This window comes from Danio rerio, chromosome 20 (genome assembly GCF_049306965.1).
Source record: "Danio rerio strain Tuebingen ecotype United States chromosome 20, GRCz12tu, whole genome shotgun sequence".
NCBI classification, from domain to species: domain Eukaryota; kingdom Metazoa; phylum Chordata; class Actinopteri; order Cypriniformes; family Danionidae; genus Danio; species Danio rerio.
In genome coordinates, this window is record NC_133195.1 from 17,240,001 (window position 1) to 17,258,955 (window position 18,955).

At 36.1% G+C, this 18,955-nt stretch overlaps 1 protein-coding gene across 6 annotated transcripts in view; it reads right to left on the reverse strand.

The window, feature by feature from the left end:
• Nucleotides 1-18,955, reverse strand: part of ralgps2 (Ral GEF with PH domain and SH3 binding motif 2) — a 225,722-nt gene that overhangs the window by 87,765 nt on the left and 119,002 nt on the right. For all 6 annotated transcript variants that reach the window (XR_012395421.1, XR_012395422.1, XR_012395420.1 and 3 more), the window contains 3 exon segments: nucleotides 14,091-14,180; nucleotides 13,915-14,007; nucleotides 1-13 (listed from right to left, as the gene is read on the reverse strand). The exon segment at nucleotides 1-13 is cut by the window's left edge and continues 114 nt beyond it. Coding sequence is in view for 2 of the 6 variants with exons in the window: in NM_200474.2 (NP_956768.2) it covers nucleotides 1-13; nucleotides 13,915-14,007; nucleotides 14,091-14,180 (196 nt within the window). In the remaining 4 variants the exon portion in view is untranslated.

Sequence of the window (18,955 nt, forward strand, 5' to 3'; positions counted from 1 at the left end):
TCCGACTTAAAAGCTGTAGGAAACAGAGCGAGAAAGAGAGAGGATATTAGTACCAGAAACTATTAGTGAATCCTCCATGTTTATAACAACAGTGTTTTTACACAATGTTCTCAGATAACCAGCTCAATCGATGAAATGAAATTTAAATAAAAAGCATCTTCCATGTAAATTTAAGTGGAAAATTAGCTTTAAGAGTAAAACATCACATGATTAAGCTAATAATACAACAGTTCTGTCTGGTTCTCCAATCTGAATAGCTGATAGCGGTGCGATTTTCTGCAATATCAGAGCTCGTACAGCCTCTTCACCCTTGTGTATTACTCTGCCCACATAGAGGGACAGCAGATCAATAAATTTACTAGTTTGACAAACATTGCAGCTGTTGGACAACATATTGTACTTTTAAGGTTTTTTATACGAGAGCTGTTTAGATTGCAACTATGCAGTTTATTTAGAAGTATAGTGCCAATTTTAAATGTTCATAATTTTGGCGATTCAGTATGCCGGCGGCCATCAGCCTGTCATATTGAGCAGAGCAAAGATGGTTGATGTTCCGCCACAAGATGACAACAGAGACTGCATAGTTTGTCTTTAGGGGGAAAAAAACAGTATTTTCTCTGTGTAAGTTTTAAACTACAGCCAAACAAATCATTACAGAACAGGTTAGCATCATTTTAAGTTGATCTCTCTCTTTTGTATGTCGTAGTGCTGTATTTATTTTATAGTGATCTGGTAGTGTTTGCTTTGCTTTGCTTTGGCTTTTTCGGGGTTAATTATTGTGATTTCCCGATTGCGACAGAGAAATACTGGGAAATCTCTGAAGACTGATGGTATTTCATGCCGTTCAGCCTGATAAACTTAAAATGTGAGCAAAATCACCCGTTTTGTCATAATTTTAGACTTTTTAGTTATTTGGTGGCAGGGCCTTTAGTTGTACAGCACCAAATTTATTTAATTCCTTGCCTTTAAGTGGACTATTTTCAATTTTAAATCTCAGATGAAAACATTTTGTTTTTGTTTAGGATGATTTGCTGGTTTAAAATTATGTTGACTGTTATTTTTACTGCATGTATATTTATGATTTGCTTGGAATCTGTCTCAAGGTGTCCATGAGTGCTTTGAAATGCACCTAAAAAAAAAAAAAAAAAAAGGTATTATTATTATTATTATTAATATTATGCTATAGAATCATTTGAACACTAGCTCTAAAGTGACTATGGTAAAGTAGTAATGATTTCTGCTGTTCTGATGTCCTTTGCAGATGTTAATGAATGGCAGAAGTAGTTCCTCATAAAAAAGGATTTTTTAAACTCTTGATATTTGATTTTCTTCTTTATATACATGATTCGATTTGTGGTCGAACTGTTGTATAACGCAATATCACACTCGCTGCAGTGCGATATGGCTGTATATCGTCACTAGTGGGACATTAAGGCACTTGGCCTGTGGATTCAAGCCAATGCACGCCTCTCACAAGTACTGACATACAGCGATGTCGCACTGCTACTTGTTTTTCTTTGCAAGGAGTTGTTAGCATTGCTGGTGTTTGGAGTTTATAAACTACGGTAATTAGCAGAAAGTAGGCATTAGAAGATTTCCCAATTACATTTTTCAGGTCTTTTTTCTTTCTTTATTTTCCTAACATTCCGTGATTTTAATGCTTTAGTTTTAGATTGTAATGTTTTAATGTAATGTTTAGAGGGTAAAGCTTTCATAAACTAAATTGTAAACATACATGTCTTTACCAACAGCCGGAGAGAGTCAGGAGTAATAATGAACGAATTCCTATTAGTCAGTGTTGGAGGAACTGAGCTTAGCCTGATAATTAAACCATTTTTTTCCATTGCATTGTATTGCGTTTCATCAAATTAAATCAAAATCGTATTGTACTGCATCGTGATGGGGTGAATTATAGTATTGTATTAATTGTATTTTATCATATTGTATCATTTCATGTATCGTATATCATATCATACTGTATCATTGTCTATTCATCAAGAATCATTTTATATTTTACCACAATAAAGCAATTTACACTGCGTATTTGAAAGGTGCGCGTTTAAAACAGTGACTATGTATTTCCAGCCTGGTCCCACGAGAAAAGTATTTTACGTTTTGCCAGTTTAGTGGCTAATTCGTAAGAATTTGTACGAGTTCAGTCGTATGAAATTGTACAATTTTAAAAAGGAGGCGTGGCACCTAACCCCACCCCTAAACGCAAGCGTCATTGGGGGATGAGCAAATCGTACTGAATTGTACAAATTAGATTGTACAAATTCATACGGGTTAGCCACTAAATCAAAAAGTTACGAATTGCCGTGAGATTGTGTTGGTATTTCAGCTATTGTCTCCCCCTTGTGTCTTTTAATGGAATTGCAGCAATTCTGGTTGCTTCAGCAGGTTAAATAACAACAATTAGACAGTTATTGAATAATTACAACAGGCACTTACTTCAAAAGAAATAACAGCATAAATCTGGCCTTATTACTGTCATCTGTCAACACAGTGATTGCGGCACACAACATTCAGACAGATGGACATTACAATTCTTTTTTTATACACAAGTCAGAGTCCAAATCGAAAAATCAAGTCTCTAATAACAAATCTCAAGACAGGCAGTTTTTAGTGCTTGCCGTCATCTCTATTCACAGTTAACATGATTTTTTTGGTTTGTTTTCCATTGAAAGCTAATGTTTCGTGTTTAGTGGCAAGAAACAAAAGTGGTGGAAACAATGACAGAACAGAGAGATAAGATTAAATAAGAGCCCTGCAAACAAAGGAAAAACTGATATCACTGAAATAAAATCCAGAGAACTGCAGAGGAGATTCAAACAAACCTAACCATATTAAGAGCTACCTGGTGTGACCTCTTACAAAACACACTAACAATCCACGCTTTAGTGGACACACTGCCAGACCCCAGACTGAAAAACTGCATTCAAAATGTAATTTAATCTTGCATATTCAAACCAAGAGAAACATGTAGGCATTATGGTTAGGGTCATAAATCACAATGAAACAATGACTTGCAAACATAAAATTTTGACAAATATAATCACGGTGTTTAACATTTATACTAAAATAATTAAAATATCTTTACCAGTTATTGAGTATGACATATTTGTTCCAAATTTGGACTGAAACAACCCAGAATTACTTTAATTAATATAAAGTGTATGCAAGTTTCCATACAGAGTTTTGTTGTCATATTAATAAATAGTGGAAGTAGTTTTTATTTCACTTTAAATTAAATTAATTGTCTTTACATCTCACAGTTTAAAGACAAAGACAAAGTCAAAGACAAAAAGTGAGATATAACTTAAAATTATAAATGAAAAACCTTTTTTCTGATACAGATAAGTCACAATTTTTAATACATTTCTTGAAATTTGTAGTTTATATTCTAGAACTGTGAGAAATAAACTGAAGTGAGATGCTAACCTGCTACTTAAAACTCTAAAAAAAAAAAAAAAAAAAAAACTAACCTCACTTTTTGGGGGAAAAATCTTTAAACTTTAATGGGGCATTAACACTAGATGTCACTTGCGCACCTAAATCACGCTATTAGCACGTAAAGACACATCAACATTTTAAGTTTACTCTATTAATTTTCATGTCAAATTCTTTTCAATCGTGCATCAAAATCACTTCACAATAGAATTGTATTCACATCATGGGTGGGGCATCTGTCTGCCAGGTGACTCTAGTTTCATTGCTAAATGGTTAACATGAGTTTTATTGAGAGAGTAGATGTACTTTATGTGCTTTAGGAAGGCTGAAAACAGCATTGATTTATTTGGCGCAGTGTCTGAGGCCCCCTTTACACTAATGCGTCTTCGTTTTAAAACGCATACGTTTTGTTATGGTTATGCCATCCGTCCACACTACGCCATAGTTTTCGAGCGCCGAAAATGGAGCGTTTTGAAAACACTGGAGAGGCCATTTTCATTCTAAAATGCTGCTGCTCTGTCTCAGTGTGGATTGGGGATCATCTGAAAACAGATGCGGGGCAGCAGACATTCGCCTCTCTGATTGGGGCTCTTTCCTTAATATTAAGTAGCTTACATACACAGTTCAGTCCTGCATCCTCTGCTTGTAAGTTCAGACTTCGCAAGTTTGATTTGAAAAACAGACTACCGAAGACATGTTGGTAAATCTTCGAAAGGGAACAGTGCACTTTATAACCTTACTAACATCATCCTGGATACATACGTTGTTTCACTTTCTTAACAATAAAAAGAAAACATGATATAAGAAACTGCTATTTTTTATTTGGATATTAGCAACTTAACAGACAACAGAAATACTAAGGCGTTGTGCTGCATATATGAGCGTTATCATCACTGTATTCGTATTTATAACAAAATGGTGCCTATAACATTACTGCCTTCTTTCATTTTCAGTAAAAATATGAAACATACCCTCTCGTTTAGCTGAATATCAATTTTAATAATCAATAATGGCCATTATAAAAGTATAACGTACAATAATGTTATACATTAGAGAAAGTAAAGGCAAGCAATCAGTCAATATACAGAATGTTTGTGTTTATATTATTATTAACTTATCTCTGCGCTCAGCCAAAACAAGTTACCTGAAAACAAGAAATAGATTCAAAAGACTAAAGTCGAGGAATGTGTCGTTGGATATAGACAACAAGATGAATAAATATCACGTTTAACAAATATAGTGAGCTTGGATTCAGCAGTCCCAAAAGCACAGCTTTTATCTGGCTAGATATGCTGCAGCGCATGCCAGAGTGTGTGTGTGGTCACGTGATGTGCATTTCCAGCAGTGTAATGTGGACGGAGAGCTGTTCAGAAATCCTGGGTTAAACACCAGTGTGGACGCAGATCGTTTTCATTCTAAAACGCCGTTTTAAAACTAAAACGTACTAGTGTAAATGGACTCTGAGTCCACAAGATCCTTTCAGAGGTGCACCCAGCACTGAGAGTTCATCAACTCCTCTAGAAACTACACTTGGAGGACAGAGGCTTTCAGCGGTGCTTCAGACTGAGCCAAGCCCAGTTTGATGAGAGGTTGTCACGTGTTGGCAGGAGGATTTCCCCTCGGGACACCAATAACAGGCGCTACATCATAATCATGCCCCTACAAAAGCAAGCTCCTGATTGATTAACATGGCACAAATGTCCATTAAAGTTATGATTTTCCAATTCAAGCGTTTTGTGCATAACGCTCAATTCGCACTGCTTAATTTGCGTGAATCATGTCACTTGTGCAAATAGTGCCGCAGGATGTCTATTCATGTCTTTGAATTGACTCAACATGTAAATCACTCTTGTCATTTATCTGCGACTGGTGTGAACGCAAAATAAGAGACAAACTCTCAATTTATAGAAGCTGAAATATGAGATGAAAATCTGAAATTACACATTTATTAAGTGACAGAAGTAAGCTTCCAACATTTTTTTTAATTTTATTTACATGTTGTTTGTAATGACATCTTTTTTTTTTTTTTTTTTTGCTTTATAAATTACTGAAGTTTTGATTTCAAGAATTAATGTGTAATAAAAACGGTATTCATGAGGAGAAAATACAGAACTACTGAAATGTTTAATCAGTAAAGAAATACTTTTTTAAAAAGCACAGACAGCTTCAAGATGAGATTTTATGAAGAAAGGAGTCACATGCATTGCTCATGTGTGATTTTAGACTTTAATAGTCTAAAAATGTTGATGGTTCTGTGAGTTTCTTCTCTGAACTGAGCTTTAGCTATTTTCTATTGTACTGAGGCCAGGTGACTGGCAGAGCCATTCTAGCAACTTTATTTTCTTTTTCTGAAACCAATCAAGATTTCCTTGGCCATGTTTGTGGGCCTTGTCTACCTGAAATATCCACCTTGGTTTTATCTTCAACATCTTGGTAATGTTGGTGTTGGGACGGAATCAGCTCATTTTAATTTACATTGATACTAGTAACTTTTTAGAGATTTACTGCTTTCTGGGCTTTTCATATATTTTTACACCTCCCTTTTTTCATGTGTTCAATGTCCCATTTAATTTTATTACACACAACTTCATTTCTATTTATAATAATTTGTTTTCTTTTCTTTGTTTATATAGATTACTTTGGTTCTTACTGACACTTGGTAAAAAAAAATGGAGTCAACAGCGACTTTAGAAATATACTTTTTTTTTGAGAAAAATGGTGACATTCAAAACTTTTGTTTTTTATCCGCTATATATGAACTGAAAATTGAATGAAGTGCAAAATTATTTGCTGAAGCAATTCTTTTGAATATCTATTCATGCTGTATAACATTTATAATGAAAACGGTTTCTATAAAATGACAAAGACTCCAAATTCCAGTGCTGTATGTGGAGACTTTTGGAGCTCACTGTAAAGGATCGTGTGTGTTTGGCCATGTCTGAGGAAAGCTAGCCTGAGAAGCCATGGAAAACACAGATCTGACAGAAAAAGCGGGGGAGAGGAACACTTCGGTTATGTAAAAGCCTGAAAATGGTACACTTGAGACAGAATTGAGGAGGGGGATGTTGGCTGTGACTGAAGACAAGATAATGTTTCCAAAAGAGAGACAAATGCAAAGAACTGTTGGATGGCCTGATGCTTATAAAAGTGCATCATGGTAACTATGGCTCCCCTCAAAATACTAATAAATACTGCTTGCACGTGCAAACGTTGCCACCACAGGACTTGGATGTTTCTGGTGGCTGCAAGGGCATTGTTGTGTTGCTCCTTAAACGAGCTCCATATGTTTCTGGTTGGATGTTATGGTAATACTATTTAGATGAAAAGGTGCTCTGTTTGGACAAAAGCGTCTGCTAAATGACTAAATGTTTGGGTTCAGTGCTTGGGAAGGGTGATGTGGGCTTAAAACTATTTCACAACATTTTCTGTTATTTATTGTGATAAATATATCAATACTGATAACATGTTTAGATTCACCGAGAGTTCTGTATCTGTAGATAAAAGTATTTTGGTTCCACTTTATATTAAGTGGCCTTAACTAATATGTATTTATACAGGAATTAATAGTTTGTTACAATGTACTTATTGTGTAAATACATGTATTTACTGTGTACGTATGCTTGATTAAATACCTGTATGTAATTACATCTCTATTTAACTTTTGTAATTACATTTGCAAATACACTGTTGACCATCCCTTACACCTTAACCCACCCTTAAACCTAACCATACCACCAAACCTGTTCATAACCCAACCTCTATCCCAACTCAAAAGCACCATAAGTGTTCTCAAATACATTATAAACACAGTAAGTACATTGTATTTATTTTTGATGCAAGTGCATAGTAGTTAAGGACACTTAATATAAAGTGGGACCAGTATTTCTTTATCGTAATTTAATTAAAATTTCTAAAAAAAAGTTTTATTTTACTTTTATTCATACTGGACACTAGATCTCACAATCTCACGCATAAACTCCACATATGCATTACAGAATTAAAGACAACAGCTATGCTTGAGGAAAAAGACTATAGAAACTTTTTAAAGGGTCACGAAACATCAAAACACATTTTTTTGAGCTGTTGACAGTCTTATATGTATCCCACACTGCTCAAAACACAATTAGGACACATATATTTCACTAAAAAGTGAAAATTGGTTGTTTTTGCATTATTGCGAGCAAATTCATACTTTACAGGTTAGAAACTAATTTTTGAAGCTGCGTCACTGCCATGCGATCTTAGCATGTATTCCAGCGTGTAGACTGGACGTCTGTACCTGGGAGTTCTTAATTACATGAGTGTGTTGCATTCATTCATAAGTAAGATTTGGTTCAAACCAATCAGCGCGTTCTATTGTGTATGTGGTGCAACTTCATTAATAAGCATAATGGCTTCAAAGACTGTTTTTACCAGTTACAGTGTTCAGACGGCAGAGAGATGCCACGTTGTGTTGCCAAGCAGGAAAACATGAATTGTTTGGAGATACAAGTCGTTAGTGTTGCTTTTATAATTTGCTGCAGTGAAGGTTTTGTTTTCATTTTCCCTCTATGAGAGCGCAGCTGGACTTACGTGTGGATTACAGTACATGCGATGCGCGACAAAAATACGTGTCTTAGGAACATTGTTTACACAAGAGCTTTTCTCATCTGGAAATGGTGAAATCCGGATTTGCCGCTCGTCTCTTTTTAATAAAGACGCGGATCCAGTTGGTGTTGATTGTCTTACAGATTTGGTAAGTGAGCGATCAGTGGTCTTTGTTTATTTGTTTATTCAGAGGCAAAGTTCGTTCGTATCGTTTTTTTTTTTTTTCTCAATCGCCATGCGGTATCAAACACTGCATGAAAGACACAGGCTTCCAGCAATTCCTCGGATCAAATATGTCGTTTGTCACAAGGGGCATAGATGAAATTCCTGAATGAAATAGCCACCATTTAATAATTTGGCAAATAATTCGAGTTCTGATATCCATGTAAACACAGTCACTGTCTTTCTCCTCTGAGTCTGTGTTTGTTTTGCCTGTGTGAAAATCAGCGCATGCCCAAACCGACACTCCCATTTTTATGCAAATTTTTAAGGACCATGCCTCTTTCCCTCCTCTGACACTCCTCCTAAACAGCTAGACAAACCCATTTTCCTGACTTTTTTTCAAAGTAGAGGTGTGAAAAAACCCTGCTGAAACAGGGGGGTTTCATGGCCCTTTAAGCATGAACCCAGCTAAAGTCATACTTGGAAAACACAAAAAAATTATTAAATTTAAAAATGCGGCGTATTGCTTTTTAAGTCCCATTACTAGGGCCAGACCGAATCTGCAGACATTTTTTGCTATTTCTGCGGAGAATTTTGGTAAAAATCTGCGGATTTCTGCAGAATTGTTTTGGGAGTATCATAACTAAAACCTCAATATGTGAAATAAAAAAAAATAGCTTTTTAACTTTTATTTAATGTTTAAAATGCAAATCCAATTAGATACACTTTATTTGGTAATCAAAGCAAGTCTCTCATATAATAGATCTACTAAAAGACTATGTTACTATATTACTAAAAGACTACAAGAACATATTACTGTACAAACTGCAATGTACATGAATTAAATGAACATTTTTCCATTAGTCAATATTATTACTGTTAAATATTTATTTAAAAACTGAATGAATATAAATTTACACACATTTACTCAAGTAAAAAAACAGAATTAATAATGGGCTAAAAATCTGCGGAAAATAGTCGGAATTCTGCACGCGCAGATTCGTGTGGGCCTACCCATTGCTAACTGTGCATTCACACAGTTCTTGACTATAAGGGCATGTCTGAAGTTAGGGCTAACGCGATCGTCATAGCAGCGTCAGCCAATGAATTTAGTCCACAATCGGCTACTACCTGACTGGGATATTTACATAAAACGATCTGACTGGTCATTCCGTTGGCACTTGAAAATTTGAGAATTTCCCAACTTCTGCAGAGAGCAACACCACTGAAGCTGCGCCAATGGATCCACAATTCAGTACCGCAATGTACCATCACTCATTCAAAGTGAATGGGAAGCAATGAAGCTGACGGCCCATGTAAGCGGGGTGTACTTGTAGCCACATTTTACGACAGGAAAAAAGCACATAGCAATGTTTGGCAACAAACAAAATATGAATTTGAGCATTTGTATGCACCTTCATCTGCTTGCATGCATAGCAAGACATTTAAATGCATCTCGTGAGCAAAATGCTCGATTTGCGCCACTTCGAATAACGCAAATTCATGCGAATAGCGTGTGGCATGTCTATTCGCATCTTTGCATTGACTTAAAATGTAATTCACTTGCGCATGATGCTTCATCCGCGTCTGGAATAAATAAATTAATATTAAAATATGTCATAATTACAATATGTTTATGTAATTAAATTATGTGGCATATTGCTTTTTAAGTACCAATTGTAGCCACATTTTACGATGGGAAAAATTCACACAGCAATGTTTGATGGCAAACAAAATTTGAATTTGTATGCACCTTCATCTGCTTGCACGTATAGCCGGAGACATTTGAATGTGCTTTAGTTTGTTTACATTAAGGAGTCTTTCTTAGTTTGAATTATTCACTTTTTTATTTGGATTTTGCTTTAAAATAGAAATTTAATAATTGCAGAAATTTTGTATTGTAAAAAAAATGTATTGTGCAGCATGAGAAAAATCAAAGGATTTTTGTACACCTTAACTTTGTTGCAAATAATTTTGTTAAAAAAATTGTGTATTGTGAGATTAGTATTGTGAACCACATTGTATCATGAGTGAATTGGTACATCCTTAACTGTAGAGTACATAAACAACATGTAAACTTCTATACTCGGCATAACTCACTGCTGTTTAGAAGCCTACGGCTGGGTCCGTAACTGCATACTTCCATACTACATATATAGCATGCTAAAATCAGTATGCGAGCCGAGTAGTATGTCCGAATTCATAGAATTCGAAAATCAGTATGCGAGAAGTACCCGGATGACTTACTACTTCCGGCGAGATTCTAGAGTGTGCATCCCATGCATGCTGTGCTATTCCATGATGCCCCGCGAGCGAATTCATGTATGGGAGTAAAGCGACGCAATTGATGCAGGTAGTTCACGTGACCATGACAAAATGGCGGATGTAGTACGTTCGATTTCCATTCATACTTTTCATGTTCATACTGTATAGAACGTACTTTTCCAACGGCCGAGTAGTACGTTTAAATTCAAATGCAGTACCTACTGTGTAGTAAGCGGTTTCGGACACAGCTTACCAATTCAAATTAAGCAGGATTACAGAAATGTCACTACAACTACTATTTTAGTGCGTTCAAAGTTTGCTGTAGTGTTTCAGATTTTTTGTTGAAATCTTAATACAACAAAATTTTTGACTATTATTTTACAGCAGAGAAAAAAAAAATTATTATGCTTACCTCAAAGACAGCACTCTATTATTAAATAAACATTTGCTGACATTTATGATAAGCAATTTTCCTATATCTGCTGTTGTATCATACAAAACATATTTTAGGGTTGGTTTATAATGCTTTATGCAGTCTGATAAAACACACAACATGTTAAAACATCTTCAAAGTTTCAAATGTTTTCTATGAAAGCAAATTTGAAATCGAGGGTGTATGACATTAGTATAGCTACACAGGACACTAGTTAAAATTGCTTAAGTCAGCAACATATACTTTAGAACACTTAAATAAATACTTCAATAAAAAGCATACATATTATGCACAAGTGTGGTTATTTGCACTGAAAAGTCTTAAGGAACTTTATAAAGGAAACATGAAATGCTAACGGGTGTTAGCAATGCTTAGTGCAACACAGACGCTAGTCTACAGACTTATTTGTGTGAAAGTATGCTGTGAAAAAATAAAAACCCCACAAAACAAGTGTCTGCTTCAGTTTATAAACAGAAACAGAGCATTAGCTTTAGCATTAGCATAGTATACTGTCCATCAAAGAAAACAAAGCATTTAGTTCATAAGAATATCATTAGCGGCAGGGTTCCATTTGTAAAACAAGTACTCCATCAATCACCAATATTTTATGATGATTATCAGGATTCAAATCACCTCCACTGTTAAGTGTGTTTTAATGGAAGACATTATGTTTGGAATAGAAATATCTGAATTCCAGTAAAGACAGAAATAGGGGGGAAACTAAACAGAGTTCCTTGTTGTTCATCAATCAGAGTATTGAAGAAACAGTTCGAGGTTATGCTGTGATTCATCTTTTTTTTTCCAACGCTCATCAATAACTAACTGAGAGAGTGTCGGAGGTCTGGATAACTTCACAACCTATAAACAGACATGAAGACTAAGTATAAAAAAATCTGGACATCTGGAATCTAGAATGGAGAAAATGATAGCGAATGAATCAAGAACCAAACTAACTCAAAAACTGACAGCGTCTGAGGGAAAAAAATAACTAAATAAATAAATAAATATAAAAGGATATCATTTTAGAAGTAAAACTAATTTATAAAGTACCATATTGTCCCAAATACAAGGCACCATTTTTTTAATGGAAACAATATGTTGTCTTATTTAAGGCTGTTGCATCAATAATACTATACATCCATAAAAATAGGTGGCGTCAAATACATGTAAACGAGTTACCCTGGCCTATACTGCATGAAACGATTGATCTATGATTGTTAGATGCAATAATAAAATGATAATACCGAATGTTATTTAGTTAAATACGTCATTTTTTTCTCAAAATAGTGAGATGTTATTTCATTAAAACGGCATCTTTTCTCACAACAAAATGTTATTTCATTAAAATGGCATCTGTTCCCGCATGAACAAAATGTTACTTAATTAAAACGACAAGTTTTCTTTTATTAACAAAATGCTATTTCATTAAAACAATGTTTTTTTTGTATTAATGAAATGTTATTTCAATTAAATGACATGTTTTCTCACATTAACGAAATGCTGTTTCATTAAAACGACATCTGTTCTCGTATTAACGAAATGTTATTTTATTAAAATGGCATCTTTTCTAGTTTTAACAAAACGTTATTTAATTAAAACGACATCTGTTCTCATATTAACAAAATGTTATTTCATTAAAATGACATGTTTTCTCATATTAATGAGATGTTATTTCATTAAACAACATCTGTTTCGTATTAACAAAAAGTTATTTCATTAAAACGTCATCTTTTCTAGAACAAAATGTTATCTCATTAAAAAGGCATCTGCTCTCGTATTAAAATAATGGTATTACATTAAAATGACATCTTTTCTCAAATAATGAAATGTAATTTCATTTAAACAACATGTTTTCTCATATTAACAAAATATTTTTTCATTAAAATGACATTTGTTCTTGTATTAACGAAATGTTATTTCATTAAAGCATCATCTTTCCTTGTATTAACAAACTATTTTTTTCATTAAAATTACATGTTTTCTCACATTAACGAGATGTTATTTCATTAAACAACATATTTTCTCGTATTTATGAAATCTTATTTCATTAAAACAACGTTTTCTCACTTTAACCGAATGATATTTAATTAAAAAAAACATCTTTTCTCGTATTGACGAAATTCTATTTAACTAAAACGACATCTCTTCTCATATTAACGAAACGTTAATTAAAAAACATCTTAATTATCTTGTTTAAATGACACACAGTATGTTCCTCGTAAAATGTACAATTATCTAGTTAAAACGACATGATTTTCTTGGTAAAATGGCATACTTTTCTCTTTAAAACAAGGTTTTTTTTTTTTACATGACGTAACTGTTTTATTGGAATACTGGAATGGTAAGAGCATTTTATTACACAATATTAAGAGAAAAGGTGTCATTTTATTTAATTAACATCTCATCATCATTATGATGAGCTGTTGTGTTACCAAAATAACATCTCATTAATGGAACACATTTAATTTAGTCAACATTATTGAGGGGACAAAATAATTTGTGTGTGGCAGCAATGTCACTGTACAAGCATGGTGAACATTTGTAATTGTTGTATTTAAATCACTTTGACATTTGTTCGTTTATTGAGATCACGCTGTGTAATTAGCACCTAAATGCCAAATGTGACGCAGTAGTTTTTTAAGATTGACTGTACATCTCTTTACTCTCTGTTATGAAGCTAATGAGCTTAAGAATGATTTATGATGTGTATTTAGGATATTTTGTGTGGTTACAAAACAGTCTAGGTAGGAATTTATATACAAGAAATTACAGAATGTTGTTCTACACTAGAAAAAAGTAAAGGAAAAGAAACAAAATCTGTAATGGTAACAGCGTTAATTGTTACTAATTGGCATCATCAAAATGTACAGCAATTTATATAACGCTATGAAGAATTTAAATTTAAATATTTTCTTTGAAAAATTGTTGAAAAAGGGGGGGTTATGTCATAATGAGGGTCATCTTATATTATGTAAAATACAATAAATATGTTAATTTAAATGTATTAAAGAACTCACAGCCCATGTCTTTGTGAGTCTGAAGATTGGGGCGCTCTGTAGAGCAGATACCACTGCCATCACTGCGTGGAGACTGTTCATGTCACACAGTTTCTGCAAGAAGAAAGGAAGAAGAATGTTAGAAGCTAAAAAAAACATAAAACTCACAGTATGCATTCTGACTTTTGTTTTTTTACCTTTGCTGTTCTGATATAGAGGCTCAACACTTCTGCTCTGATCTTTAGAGTCTGAGCATGAAGAATCTCCCTCACCACCCAGAAACTCACCTAAAATCACACAAAAACACAAGACTCATCATTACTGCTGTAGTTATGGTTCAAGTTTTTTCTTCTGCGAACTACTCCATCAAATCCAAGCTTTGCCAGACAAATCTACTTGTAGTGTGCAGAGACTCTTCACAGGTGTGGTTGTTTATAAAAAAAAGACAAAAGCATCATGAGCTAATTATCTGTAGTGCCATCATTATATATACAGTAGATTTCTTACTGAAATATTGTAATAAACAGGTAAAAGAAAGACAATGAGGAAAGCAAAAATGAGATCTGCAAAGTCAATAGACAAGAACTGGAAGAGATTAAACAAGAAAAGGAGAGATGACAAGAGACTAGGTAAGATAAGAAGAAAGCAATACAATGAGATTAATGAGACTGGGAGATAAGAGACCAGGGTTTGGCTATTTATTAAGCTTCTAAAGTGCCATTGAAGTGAATCTGCTGTTAAAATTGAAGTATTAAAAGCAATTAATCAAATATCTTGAAATTAAGAATTACTTTTAAGCCTAATCTATAATTGATACTATGCCTAATATATACTGCCTGCGTAGCTGACACCGTTGTTAGCATTTATACTTCTGAACTGCTCTGTAATAACACTTCTGCCACAGACTTTTGCAGGGAGGCTGAGGAGTGTGATCACCCTACAGGAACACACTTTCTAGTCCACCTGAATGGGAACCACCACCCCAGCTGCCCAGTCCAGAGGTACTGTCCCTGACGGCCATGTGATATTGTAGTGGCATGTCAGCCAAGACAGCCCCAAATATCCAGAGACTCAAGGTACATAGGGTGTATCTCATTCATCGCCGCTGCTTTGCCACTGCGGAGCTTGGGTGATGGATGCGTCAACACCTTCATCCCCATTCTCTGCTTCCTCAATGGACAACATGTCAGTGGGATTGGGGAGATCTTCAAAGTATTCAATCCACCATCAGACAACATTTCCAGTTGAGCTTAATAGCTGCCAACTTACACTGTGAAGTTTCTTCAGCTTGACGGGATCCCTTCCTTCCAGTGTCCACCATCAGGTTCGTGGATTGACGCAGGCACTACAGGCCTTGCATTCACAGCTCATCTTGGCCACATCAACAATGGAATCAAAGAACATGGCTACTCAGTCTCAATGTCTCCAGTGTCCCAAGGAATCTGGTCAAAGTTCTTCCAGAGGTGAGACCTGAAAATATCGCTGACGTGGTTCATCCAGCCATTTCCAGAGGACCGATACAATATGTTTGGGCATTCCAAGTCTGTTTGGCCTTCCCCTCTGACAGGGGATCCAATTCACCACCAGGGGGTGATCAGTGAACAGCTCTGCCCCTCTCTTTACCCGAATGTCAAACACATAGAGTCTGAGATCAGATGATACAACAACAAAGTCAACCACTGAGCTTCGACCTAGGGTGTTTTGATGCCACATGCACTGATGGACATCCTTATGCTCAAAAATGGTGTTTGTTAGAAACAGAAATTAGCACAGAAGTGCAAAAACAGAACAGAACACCACTCAGATTCAAACTAGGGGGGCTGTTCTTCACAATCATGCCACTGAAGTCATCTCTCTCATTACCCATGTGAGCATTGAAGTCCCCCAGTCAAACAAAGGAGTCCCCAGTCAGAGCACCTTCCAGCACCCCTCCCAAGGACTCCAAGAAGGCTGGAAACTCTGCACTGGTGTTTAGCCCTAAAACAAAAACTACAGGAAGAGACTCATCCCTGACCCAAAGGAGCTGGAAGGTGACCCTCTCGTTCACAGAAAAAAAAACTCCAACACATGGAGCTTAACTAAGTTGGAGAGCTATAAGCAAGTCCTCACCAGCTCGCATACTCTGCCCATGGGCAACTCCAGAGTAGCAAAAAGTACAGCTATTCTCAAGAAGTTGAGTTCCAGAGCCCAAGCTGTGCATAGAGGTAAGCCCAACTATCTCTTGTCTCAGGCTCAGACTCCTTCCCTCCCAGTGAGATGACATCATTCAATCATCTCCAGTTTCACAATGCACCGACCCTTACAGCTCTCCTTTAGGCTGAAATAGTCCATCTTCTTTGGGATGAAACCCAGCCACCAGGTGATCGCAAATGAGCACCAACCCTAGATCTGGCCCCAGAGTGGGGCCCTGGCTGCATTATACAAGTCAACGCCACAGTCCACACAAGGGGTTTTTGTAACTTGGTGTTAAAAATGAAAGTGCCCTAATGTAAGCTTTGATCCCAGTGATGTAAGTGTAAAGTGGCTTACACTTTAATTGTGAATGTTTGCCACTTTTCTGGAAGTGAACTCTGGAACGGAGCTCAATTGGACAACTTCTTCTAAAGAATCAGTAGTTTTCAGGACAATGCGAAAATTTTGTCTTTTCTTCAGCTGTCAGTAAGCATCGTCACTAAGGGAGTGCTCACACTAGGTACAGTCACCTTGAACCGTGCCGAAGCACGATAGTCCCCACTCTCCTCTCACCAGATGGCCTGCACTCATACTGCCATTTGCCTTCCGAACCCAAGCTTGCTTAAATGATTGATGATGCGACTGTTCAGTTTAACAGTAAGAGAAACACTCGCGCTCAGCACGGCGGAACCTTCATTGATTATATCATTTTAGTCATTTAGGATGCAGTGTAAAATAATTTGCAGAACAGATCCACAACTTTTGACGCTCATAAATTATAATGAAAGTCCTTGTGCTGCACGTATTAGAAGGTTTGCTGAAGGTGCAGCTGACATGGAGCGATTGGTTTGCATCTTTAATAAACTATGACAGTTAGCGTTCATTGAACAGTAAAAATGATTATTAAATCCATATAAAACAATAGCTTAAAAGTGACGTTGTGTCTTCAGTTTCACGCTCAGGCACGACTTGCACTCACACTACAAGCGTATCGCACCAAAGCCCAAATGAACCATGCTTTGGCACACCTCTTCCAACCAGTCCAGAGCTGGCCAACTGAACCACGCCTGAGCCTGATTTGGAGCTCTCACACTTGTTAAACAAACTGGGAAACGCACCTGGGCACAATTCAGATAGCATGGTGCTAGTACGCCCTAAAGGTGTTTCCTGACCAGCAAATACACTTCTTGGTGCTTCCTGTGTGCACTGGCCTTAGATCAAATATGCAAAACACTGAAACAAATGCATTAGCTTCATCTCTCTCTATCTAATCTTCACCAATATGCTGGTGTGTTATCTAAAACTAAATGCCTGACAATGCGTCATTCGAGTGGACCTGCACTATGGTGGTTGAGGACAAACAAAAAAGTAAAGGAAGAAACTTGAAATTTGACAAAATGAGAATTTAACCGACAAGACAATAAAGGTAAGAAACTGAACTGAAAAGATGCATAAAGTAAAGAGAATAAGAAGAGACGGGGAAAAAAAGCAAAGTTAAAAAAAGTGAATGACCAAAGTAAAAAAAAAAACATCACACAAGATGAAATATTGCATTTTAAGCAGCAGACGTTATGTAACTGCAAGCATGGATTGTTGGGCCATCCATCACTCTTCATCTTTTCCTTGCTCCATATCCTTCCAACCCCTGCCAACCTCAGCCCCCCTCGTCCGTTTCCATTTGTCCTGTTGATTTTCCAGGCTCTTCTTTCCCACATGTCTTTATGCTGGGACGCACACGCAGTGAGGTCATTGTTTCAGCATCTCCCCTGCTGCGTGTTCCCTTGTTTCTTAATGCTAGATCGGATCACAGCGTCTCTGGGTAAAGCCGGAATGCCTCAAACCAGTGGAAAGGGTTTAATTCTACAGACTAATGAAGAAGAAAAGCAGCAGGGTACTCCGGACATTTACACTCAAACACGTGAGTGCAAAAACTCTGTTTCATGCAAGAGTACACATTCACACCAGCAGCTGCTTCACACACACCTGCACCTGTGTTACGCAAGAGGAAACCCTTTTTTGAGCCTGATTTTGAGACTCTTGGACAATATTTAAGCTCTGTGCTCCTCTTATTTCATTTAAGTCCAGGAAAGCATGACAACGAAAGAAGGAAAGAAAAAAGCCCCAATAAACTATAAAATAAATTTCTCCCAATTATAAATTATTTTTCCTTAAAATATTTTTACAGGTTAAAAAGTCAGACAGACAGACAGACAGACAGACAGACAGACAGACAAATTCAGATTTTCACAAAACATTATTACCGAGTAGTAATAAAAAAGGAGGAAAAATAATGAACAAGAAAAAATCCAGGCAAAACCAAATTGTTTTCATAAACCTATTAAAATATGCAAGATGATTCATAGCTTTGAAAATGACAACAATAATTGATTTAAAATAACAAAAAAACTCAAATTAGGTCCAATTCTTCTGCTTTCAAGTCATCATACAAATTCGCCGGTCACTTTATTGTGTACACCTGTCCAACTGCTTATTAACACAAATTTCTAATTAGCCAATCACATGGTTGCAATTCAGGCATATCGACATGGTCAAGAGGATCTGCTGCAGTTCAAAATGACCATCAGAATGAGAAAGAAAGGTGATTTAAGTAACTTTGTACATGGCATGGTGCCAGACGGGCTGTTCTGAGTATTTCAGAAACTGCTGATCTACTGGGATTTTCACGCACAACCATCTCTAGGGTTTACAGAGAATGGTCTGAAAAAGAGAAAATATCCAATTAGTGGCAGTTCTGTAAGCGCAAATGCCTTGTTGATGCCAAAGGTCAGAGGAGAATGGCCATTCAGGTTCGAAATGATAAAACGGCAACAGTAACTCAAATAACCACTCTTTACAATCAAGGTATGCTGAAAAGCATCTCTGTATGCAC